The sequence below is a fragment of the Arachis ipaensis genome, chromosome B05 (genome assembly GCF_000816755.2).
Source record: "Arachis ipaensis cultivar K30076 chromosome B05, Araip1.1, whole genome shotgun sequence".
NCBI classification, from domain to species: domain Eukaryota; kingdom Viridiplantae; phylum Streptophyta; class Magnoliopsida; order Fabales; family Fabaceae; genus Arachis; species Arachis ipaensis.
The window spans coordinates 707,051-718,286 of record NC_029789.2 but is presented as its reverse complement, the minus strand read 5'-3'; the positions used below and the strand labels follow the sequence as shown (position 1 = coordinate 718,286).

Sequence of the window (11,236 nt, the reverse complement as noted above, 5' to 3'; positions counted from 1 at the left end):
ATGTCAAAAGAATAAAAATTACTATATAAGTTTACTATGATATCCTTTAATTATTATATTTCTTGTCAAATAAATCTTTTATTAATATTGGAGATATTTTAAAAATTATGAATCTATTCTCGAGAATATGCAAAAGAGAAATGCTATGGGTCAGTAATTTTGGTGTTTTGTAACCATCAATTGACCATCAATAATGTTTTTATTGGTGTGAGATTATATTTAATGGTGGGAGATCACTCACTTTTATTTTAATAGTTAAGTGCTGGTCAAAAAATACAAAAGTTGCTGGTCTTTAGATTTTTTTTTATGCAAAATATACGAATGCATTTATAATTTATTATTAAAAATATTAAGTAAATGAGATTTAATTTCCAGCTTAAAGTCATAATAAAGATAAGCACGGCATGGGTATTAATTTATTAGTTGCTTAATCCTCATACAGTCACACCTAATGTGGGTCACATGTCCCACTTTTCAGAAATCATTCTCAATTCAATTCAATTTTGGTTCCTCTCCAATATTCCCACACAACATTATCATCCTATGGCTATTAATTGGCCATGTGGAACGTTATGAATTTCACCAAGGAACCAGATGCTGACACGTAGGTATAGTTGACGTGGAAGTGCCCCTATCAAGATGCGATGTTATATAATTGTTTGTTAATTAAGAAAACAGTATTTCTAGAAAGTGCTAGGATGCAAATAAGGACTACCCCAGGACCCAGGTATTTAGTTTATAGTTTTAGTACAAATTTGAAGACAGATTGTGATGTTGTTCTAATAGTCAAAAACCAAGTCCCTTGCTGCTAAATAAATAAATATTGTGCAACCCGGGTTTCATAGTAACAGAATAAATCTCTTTGCTTTGTGATTATTTTGGTGGAAATGAGTGATCCTAAGTATGCATATCCCTACCCTGCTCAAGGAGGTACCCTTTTCATTTCTTAGTTCTTATATTACTATATAGTAATCTTTTGTTTAGTATTAGCTCCTTGTATTGTTGTACCATATAATATTGAAAGAGAACTGCTTCTTTCTCCTTTTAAATTTTTATATACACTAGTTTCTCTCCATATATATGCATGATTTTAATTTCTGTTGTGGCGGAAATTGTTGTGTTGGTAGGTTATTATCAAGGTCCTCCAGTGATGGCACCGCCACAATATGCTGCTGCACCACCACCAAGAAGAAATACTGGCTTCCTTGAGGGATGGTAAGCTTCCCAATTGTAACATGTGTAACATGTTTTTTCCTTCTTTGTTCCCTCTCTCAGTCTTGCAGCTTTGTGTTGTTGCTGCCTCCTAGATGAGTGCTGCTGTGATCCCTCCATCATATTCATCAGTTGATCATGTGAAATTATTCCTACTAAAAGAAGAAAAAAAATAAAATAAAAAAGGTTCAAGCTAGTATGCAGTTTGATATATATTTCCAGTTAGAATATGGGTAACTTGAATAGTTATATTAGTTTGGTTGGTTTGTGTTTGAAGTTTGAACATAGTGGTTTCCATTTTCCAACTTGGGTCATCATCTTGGTGTGGTTCTGCCTATGCCAGAAGTTCTGTAGTCATTTGATTTGTAATGCGGAAAATTGAACAGTTAATTCTTATGAATCTATTATTGGGTCGGTGGGTCCCTTTTGATTAATCTGATTTTATTTTATTTTATTTTATTGTCTGATTATGTTACATTGTTTTGAAATTCGAATTGGATTTGGATTTGGAATGTGGAAAATAACTTTGTAACATACCGTGAACGTGAATGATAGGGACAACTTTATCCGGGAGGTGATTTCCTTTTTCTAATAATAATATCAACAATCTCGATTCTTAGTATATAAAAAAATTTATAAAATATATAAAAGAACATCCATTTAGTATGAAAAAGAAACATTCTGATACTTAATAAAAAAAATATTTTAATGTCTGTCATAAACACCATTCACGTGAATTCACTCAGAAATATTTGGCTGGTTTTTGGTTGGTACCCTCTTGATTTCCTAGCATTGTTGTATATTATATTACACCAATTCTATACTACAAGTGTTAGTAGAATAAAGTGTTTTAATTCATGTAATACATATCACATTGCCTTTTGAGAATATAACAAAAGTATATTTGATGATGAGAAGATTATTAGAGGGATTATTATCATTAAAAATGCATCTTTGTTAAGTATGGCAATGCATATTGTTTCTTACAACTTTGATTATCCAAATCCACAAACTCCACATGTGAAGAAAAGATTTTGCATGCACACTTGAAGAACATCACACATGCATGAAGCATGATGTTAGAAAGGAAAGGCATAAGAGAACACATGAAATGCTTGGCATCATTATTGCATATTCAACTCTCTCATGTTTATTTAACCAGAGATTAATAGTGCTAATTACAGAAATTAAAAGCTGATATTCACAAATCACCAAAGCAGGCTTCATGTTCATGCAGCCACTGCCTTATTACTGTCCATTAAACCACCCCTCCTCCGCAGCCTCCGCCACAACCAGAACCACATCCACCACCACTTCTAACCATATTTCCACACCCTCCACCACAAGCACCAGCACCGCAGCCTCCACAGCCACCACTCTTTACTTCATTGTTCCCAAAGCCTCCAGCTGAGCCTCCAAGCTTTTTTGTCAACCCTGCAGCATTTCCACTTGACACATTATTGATGTTTGAGTCCACTCCCTTCAGTTCTATCTTATCTTTTGCCTCATCTGAACCATTCACCTTCAGATCTTTACTCTTAGCAATGATGCCTTCAAACCCTTCTTTCTTCATCATGTTAGAAGCAATGAAAGCCAATATGATCCCAGGCAACACCATCCACTTTTCCTTAGCCTGTTCAATTTTACACACACAGGTTAATATAAAATAATGGGACATTTTTATGTGCATTCTTGTGTATATAGTAGTATATTTCATCTATATGCAATAAAAAAATTTGTACTTTTTTATTCTCGTATGTCAAGTTAAAGCATACTCTTTTATGGGATAATGTTTCTGACCCATATAAGATAGGTTTGACGTATGTCAAGTTGGTGCCTGGTGGAAACCAAATCGGATAAGTATAAATAATACATTTCTTATATTGTTTGGAGCACTCAGCACTTGTAGCTTGAAGAATATTTAATCAAATTGAATTATGTGCCTTCTTAGCATGAGGATATGGTACCATGACAATTCTTGATCTCAAGTCAAGCAATGCTACTGCTTTGCCATAAGGATCTTCTGTGGAGAATTCGACTGCGGTTAACAAGCCCGTTTCATTTGCTTGTTTCCCATGGTGCCTAGCTTCATAGTCTAGCTTTCTTCCTGGGAAGAGCTTCACCTGTACCAGAAATCACAAGAGTTAGTGATCAGTTTCTCATAGATTTCAAATCCATCACCACGTTCAACTTCACTGAACAAGGTTATCATGAAATAATATAAATCAGAGTGAGGTAACCCAATCAATGGATACACTTAAGCATGAAAATTTTGTTTGCCCTCAAGAAAGTATGGCAGACTTGTTTCAATAAATAGGGTCAACTACGTGGATCAAACCACACTAAAGTTTCCCTGCATGCCAATATATTTTACAAACAAATGATTTTGAATAAATGCATACCATCGTGGAGCCAGTAAGCTCAAAGAGATGACCATCATTTTTTATTTTCTTAAACAACCAGAGGTTGTTCATAACAGACCATCCATCTTCCATTGAGTTAGCCAGAACTCGAGTTTCACCAGAATTCATGAGGCCAACAACCTCCTTTCCTATACTTCCTGTGTTTTCTGAGTCCTTCAAATCCCTGCAATATAATAATAAGTGAGAGGGACCACTAATATTGTTTGTTGCCTAACCAAATTTTATTGGAAATCTTATGGAAAAACGATCGCATTGTTCGAATTGGCAGCATAACCATAAGGAATCAATGCATGCATTTATTTCAAGTAGTTCCTAAACTGTACCTCATTAGAAGGCTTATGAATGTGGTGCCAGTTTCATCTGTGGCATGAGTCCAGCTCTTGGCATGGCGAGCCCTAACAGGAAGATTGAAGAAACATGCATTTTTCGAAAATGGGGATGACCGAGTCATTTCAAGCACATATGGAGCAGAAACTGGGACAGTAAAGGAGATGGCTACTCTTAACATGATTGGTTTTGAGTTAATTGTACCAGAACTTGGCACCAACTCCAACCATTTCTCAACAGAGAGTTGTGAAACTGGGTCTAGATAGTCTTTCATGAAGAATGAAGCAGATCCCAATGTCTTTGCTGATCTTCTAATTGCTAAGCTAGAAGAAGAATGTGACATTAGCTCAAAATGTAGCTCCCCTGTAGGCTCACACTGGAATGATGCAACTCGTTTTTCTTTAGATTCCGACAAAATACTTAGTCTCCTTTTAGCATTAAGAAATGCATCAGGCTGTGATTTGGAAAATATGACATGAAGACCTCTTTCTTGTCCCTCGGGTAAGTTTTTAACCCCAACAAACTCTAACAGAACCTGGAAAATAATTCAGGCATAAATTACATCTACAAGAACGTAACTCTTAAGGTCGAGTTTATGCTTTCCCCGTTTCAAAATCTCTGCCAATTTAATTATTTAAACAAAGTAGTTAAGTGAAATATCCATGTATAAAGTACCTCCACGATTTTCCGATCTTGTAGCAAATTTTCATGTGGATTTTCATCTGAAGGAACAACCTTCTTGCGAATCATGGTAGATGAATAAGGGCTACTTGTGATAGGAGATGGAGCATTACCCCTATACATTGCTCCAGACTTCCAATATCTTGTACCAAATGTGTTTTCCCACTGTTTTGTTGTTCCAGAAAAACCAGTATCCAGTTTCTTTCCTTTAGTTCTGTCTGAGTCTGTATCATCATGTTCCAGTACTTTTCCAAGTGCTTCGTTGAGGTCTTTACAATAAGAAGCTGGATGCAACTGGTGAGAGTGCCAGATTAGGTCAATGTCATAAGTCGGAACACAGAAGCGCTTGATACCCTTCTCCTTGTTGCTCTTGATAAGATACAGGAAGCCTTTGTACCTGGCCACGGCTTCCCTGATAAACAGATCATTTTTCATGTGGAGTCTTGATACCTTTCACAAAGGAGAAATATAGGATCCATTCAGAAGATAAACATTTTATGAACTTCCCATGAACAATAATTGACCATTAGTAAAAGAAACTACAAAATAAAAAAAAAAATCCCAAAACCATTTGTTATTCAACTACAAATAGACCAACCAGTGACCTGTGGACTAATCTCACATTTGGTAACTATCTCATGACAGAAATATAGAGATACTAGAAGACATAAATCTGTTCCGAACAGAATACATATATAAAAAAGCAAGGGAAACATCTCTATCTTGGGACAAAATTTTCCTAAATTTGTGGTTACTCAAAAACCTGAGACAATAATAGAAATAGACAAAAACACGAATTCTCCATTACCTGGTAAAAGAATGGACTCTGCCTCTTGGCAGCTGAAACCAGATCATATTTGGTGTATTTTGCAAGACTTGAAATCCTTTCAGAGATATCCTCTGGAAGAAGGTTAGTCAAATCAACATTGTAGGGCTCATTAGGATACATTTTATTCCATATTTCTTCAGTTTGCCTGCTACAAACTCCTTCAACAGTGGAGACAACACCAAAGTTGTCGAGTATCCGACCGTAAAGTTCCTCACAGTCAGACTTGTATCTTACCTGTGGAACAGAACCAAAACATTTATAATTAACATCTCAATTCCATCAAATAATCAGGAACATGTAAATATTTTTCTGGTCTGAAACGCTACCGGGTTGAGCTTGTGACAGTGCCAAACCCATTCACAGTCAAGAGGAACTACCAAAGGCCCTTCAAAGATCCGAGACTGAGAATGTTTCGCGAGCAAGGGAAGCCAACAAGCATTGTACCTAGTTATGCATTTTCATTGAGTTAAACTAGACAAGCAAACCAAGAGTTTGAAGGTTAAATCCTTTCTCACAGGAAAAATATCAAACAGCTGGTAGATGTGAAACTCCATAAACAGCAAGGGAAACAAATAAATATAATTCAGAGAATGTTCACCTATAGATTGCCCTGTCAAGAGCAGAACCATCATAGAGGTGACGATTCCTATCTACAGCTGCAAGGAACTGAAGCTGCTTTTTCGCGGCGGCTTCAAGGTCCACACTTACTGCAATGTTCTGAGCTTTCATCCACTCTAATTCTTGCTGTGGTTCCATTCTCTCAATTCAACCTGCAAAACACACTCTCTTTCAGAAACAATCTGGTATAAACTTCAACCGTTAATATACTTTTTAGGACATATTAGTCAACCATATATGTCATCAAAACTGAAAATTTATCCAAGGAGAAACAAAATTGATCAGATTCTTGTGTTATCAGAAGGAATGGTACCAGACAATGAATGTGGCAAATTCAGATAAAAAAGAGACCTTTTATCACAATTCAGAAGTTGGTCAACGAGAAAGATTAGAGTGAAAAAGAAAGGGACCTAATTTGCAAAATCTTTGAAACCAAAACTTAAAAGTGTGTCCTGATCAGATAAAACACCATGATCATCCACTATGTATCAAGTCAATTGGTTTTTGAATCACTATTCACTACTACAAGAAATAAATAAATACAAATAAAAACAATTGACTCATATTTCTTTCCGTTAACGGTTACATACCTGGAAAGTGGAAACAACAAAGGCAAAAAAGGTGTTGGTTCTTGTACAGAAATTTGCTGAAGGAGAATGTGTTTATGAAACAGCTTCTATATATCATTAAATACATATAATATACAGAAAAATTTTCAAGTATCCGTCGTACCGGTGTTTCAGTTATTTTTAACCGTTAATCTTAATTATAAAAAATATATATAATATATAATTAAGATCAACGGTTAAAAATCACTGACACACCGAGATGACAGTATACTTGAAAATTTTCCATATATATATTGATTGATAAGATATAATTGGATTACATATTTATTGTGCATGCGATTGGCAACATTAATAATTGAGATATCATTGGGATAGAGTTGTACTTGTACTGCAGCTCAAACTAGTACCAAAATTGCACGTCAACAATCAAAGGTAGTACAAGTTTTTTTTTTGTTGCATATGTATCTCTCGGTCCGGATAGGTTAAAGATTAATTTGTCCTGAATTTGACTTTAATAAAGGTGGATGAGTTGCTGTATGTACAAGACGGAATTCAAATTCTTGATACTTAATTAAAGTTTAGTACAAGTTGAAGTAATCAAGTAGCTACCTTATCCAAAATTAAGGTGCTCTCACTTATATGTATACAAATATGTATATATAATTTTAATATGAGATTATAGAATTATTTATAATCTAATAAGTTTGATTTTTCATTGTAGCCAATTATTTATAAAAGTTACACAATTAGTTATGTCTCTGATATAAAAGTTTATACAAATGTAATTTAACCAATTAAATCGAACAAGTCTGTTTGGATTCAAGCTCAATCCGATCGAATTTAATTATTATAGTAATATATAGATAAATAGATAATAAATGAATTCGAGTAGCATAAACTTTGATATTGTAACAATGTCAACAAGAATCTTCATTTTTGAAAATTAAAAATTGCAATGGTTGTGGTGTATACAATTTTACTTTTGTTATTTTCTAAAACTTTTAATCAGTATCTGAAGAGTAATGATTCAGAAATTCAAAGTGAACTTCCCTTGTGTCGTACGAAAAGCTATAAGTATATATGTATTATATTTCCTTTTCTTAGCATCTTAACCATGCCATAAAGCACTTGTTAAAAATATAATTTATATGCAGTCACAAGAAACCCTTTTTGTCAATTGAAAACGTTCTTAAGACTAAATGAAAAAATATTTGCATATATAACAGTTTTTTTGATGGCAGAGATAGCCATTTTTGTTGATGATTCTTGGCTTCTTGCTTGGGTTATCAACAACCTTATTGATGGCAGAAGGTTGAGGTTTCCATTTGTTGATAATTTATATATACAAATAGGTAGCTAGAGAGATGCTTTATTAATTTGCACCTAAAAGAAATACTATCCAAAATTATGCCATGAAAACATGGATTAATAATACAATTCTCCTAAATTTTAACACATACAGTATCCTAAAGTCTACAAATCATTTTTCCCTCACATTTAATCCTTTTCTCTGCTTCAACTTGCTAGTGCCTTAAAACTCATCTAATTTAGACTCCTCTATTGGCTCAGCCTTCTCAATGGGGGGTTTTGCCAGATATTCCTCTTCAATAGTCTCCTTCAGAATAAGCAACCTCCGCATAACTATTGGCTGATTCAATTGCCTTGCTTCCCTAAAATCTGCTTCTTCCTTGTTCAGATTATATGCATCAAGCATGATCTTTATCCACTTGTGCAGCTCCTTTGGGGTACTTCACAATCACATAATAAATAGAGATCACAATATTTACAAAAAGAAGATGCATTTCAAAGAGTTTTGATTTCTATGCATTGTCAATGTAAAACACTTATCTATTTGATTGAATAAGTAGGAAACCCACTCACGTGTATAGAGCATCAGGGATCTTGACTTCATGTTCATCGCCGGGAGAGAAGGCCGTTGCCAATGCAGAAAATCGCTCCTCGGGGTCTGTGATGTTCAACAGATGCTTAAGTAGCTTGATTTCTTTTGGAGTAATACTCCTTAAGCTGCTTTTTGTGGCCTTGTACAATTGGTACATTATATCTTTCACCTGCATAATATAGAGAGCAAAGTAGGAGGAGGTCCATCTTGTACAGATCAATTTAAGAATCAGAACAATCAATTCAGTACATTTCCAGTTAGATCTTAAGACCCTGTATGAAACATTCATGGTAACAACACTTTAATGTTTTTAAAAAAGCAGAAGCGGCAGATACCATTAGATGGAAATTATATCAGCTCACGATGCGAACACAATCTACTTTGTTTGATGTTTTTAAAGCATCAACACTATTGGTTTGCATAATTTTAACAAAACCATTCAACATCAAACTTCACAATCATACCTCTTCCTTCATTGTGGTAGATTCTTTTGCTTTAGCCCAAGCACCATTGATCAACAATATCAATGAAGAATCAAGGTCCTTTGCCTTCGCAAGGCTTTTGATCTTCTCACAAGCTACATCAATAGAAGGAGAATCAAGGATATCATCAAACTTAGCCTGTGCATCATCTAACGTCTCGACATTCTCCAGAGTATTATCATACACACTGACAGCCGACAAGCATCTTGTCCCGAGTCTCGCAATAGCTATTAAACAATAAGTCCAACATAAGAAACAGGCAAGTGAGATATATCAAAAGTATGAGTTTTTATTTTGGCCAAAAATAATACGATTTCTTGCACTCTTATATAGTCTCCAACTTACCATCACGATCCTCCAAGCCATTGAATGTGTCTGCAATGAGATTAAGGTAGCGGAAGAATTCTCCTGTAAAGTCTTTCCTCCTTCGAGTGACTATGGCATTAATGTCAGTTGGGCTATCTTGTATCTCCTTGAGAAGGTCACAGTGTCCTTCCATTTCATCATCAATCTGCAATGCTTACTCCTGATCAAACAGAATCGACGAAAGAAGCTCTAAACCAAGCAAGTGTCTAGATATGAACACAATTTTTTCTATGGATTAATCTATACTTTCAGTTTCTGACAAAATACAATAGTTAAGAAGAAACATGCAAGACAATGAAATGATCTGCAAATATGGATTGAGTTTTTGTTTTCATGACAAAAGGCCAATAGTTTTAAAAAAATTAACAAAAAGAAATCTTTGCTTTTTCCAACTTCCATTCAGCAACAAAAGGCCCTATTCATAAATTCAACATTCTAAAGAGGCATCATTTACCTTCTTCACCCTTCTCCCCAATGAAACGAGTTTTTGTTTCATGGTTGGGTCTTTCTCCATGTCTGCCCTTTTTTGGCACCTGTTGTAGAAGTTGTCCCTGTATTTGTTCCATTCCTCCCTGAATACCAAATACTTCCTCCATTCCTTTGATTTGGTCTTCTCATTCAAGAATAAATCTATGATTTTGTCACAAAACTGAGTCATAGTGTATCCCTTTGCAATTTCAACCTCCTCTTGCTCCTCCACTTGAGCTGTCGACGCGCTGCTAGCTTGTGGACCTGAAATGGAATTTCGATTTTAAGCACGACCCGAAAAAATCACTCCTAGAGATAAAATAGTTTGAAAACCCTTCACAAACAGGACACAAGAAAGATATAAGTAAATGGACTATACACACTATTATTCTGCCATATAGATAGCACTAGTGCTCTACAGAAAGCAAATTATTAACAAGCTAATTTCTTACACCCTCAACGATTAAAAGTATACTAGAACATTCATGTTCCTCCACAACAACAACAACAAAGTGGCAATCACTTCATAGTATATTACTACCCAATTCAAGTAACAGCTTTATCACTTCAAATAGACAACAAAAAACTAAACGTTTTCAAAAACCCATTCAAGCACAGATAATTGAAAGAAAAAAAATAGCTACAAAGAAACCAGAAGAACATGCTAAGTGGGAAAATGGAGACTTACTGGGTAGAGAGGCGCATAGGAGGATATGGGGTTTGAAATTCTGGGGGAAAAGTTTTGTTCTTTGGTGTTTTGTAAAGAAAAGTGAAGACTTGGAAGCAGAAGAGGGAGAAGGGGTGACGTGGCAAGCTGGGGAGAGATTATCATTGAAAGGGATAAGGGTGGGAGTGGTGCTGGTGGTGTTGAAGATTGAGGTGCAAACCTCGTACCCCATCATCGTACTAGAGACAATTTTGCTGTTCAGTTTGGCATAGCAAAGGAGAACCAGGTAGCTTCGTTGAATCTATAGCGTATCCACTATCCAGCTCTTCCAGCAAGAAACACTTTCAAGTTTCAAATGAAAATGGAAATAGATTCTCCCAAATATTTTTTCAAAAGGATAATTTTTTTGTGAAAATTTAAGTGGAGTCGACTTCACGTAAAGTTGATACTTCAGAGCCGTTAGATAATTTGACTGATTTGACTAAATTTTCATTTAACAGCTCTAAAATATCAACTTTACGTGAAGTCGACTTTACCTGAGTTTTCGCATTCCTAATCTTTTTACATTTTTTTATTTTAAAATAAGAGTATTTATTAATTTATAAATAGATTTTCTATACAATATAATAAAGATAATTAAAAATTTTTATTAAAATATGTGAGGAAAGGTAAAATACTTTTATACAATAATTCT

The 11,236-nt window shown here is 34.8% G+C and overlaps 2 protein-coding genes across 2 annotated transcripts; both read right to left on the bottom strand.

Annotated features, from left to right (window-relative positions):
* Positions 2,359-6,228, bottom strand: LOC107642304 (glycine-rich domain-containing protein 1). The gene is made up of 8 exons (XM_021122739.1): positions 6,071-6,228; positions 5,799-5,916; positions 5,452-5,706; positions 4,638-5,093; positions 3,959-4,497; positions 3,615-3,798; positions 3,180-3,335; positions 2,359-2,845 (listed from the first exon to the last, which is right to left on the bottom strand). Exons 1-8 carry the CDS (start codon positions 6,226-6,228, stop codon positions 2,471-2,473), a joined length of 2,241 nt encoding a protein of 746 aa, XP_020978398.1. The 3' UTR covers positions 2,359-2,470.
* Positions 8,001-10,909, bottom strand: LOC107642303 (uncharacterized protein At4g37920, chloroplastic). The gene is made up of 6 exons (XM_016345610.2): positions 10,564-10,909; positions 9,862-10,139; positions 9,387-9,552; positions 9,024-9,268; positions 8,541-8,728; positions 8,001-8,407 (listed from the first exon to the last, which is right to left on the bottom strand). Exons 1-6 carry the CDS (start codon positions 10,775-10,777, stop codon positions 8,191-8,193), a joined length of 1,308 nt encoding a protein of 435 aa, XP_016201096.1. The 5' UTR covers positions 10,778-10,909; the 3' UTR covers positions 8,001-8,190.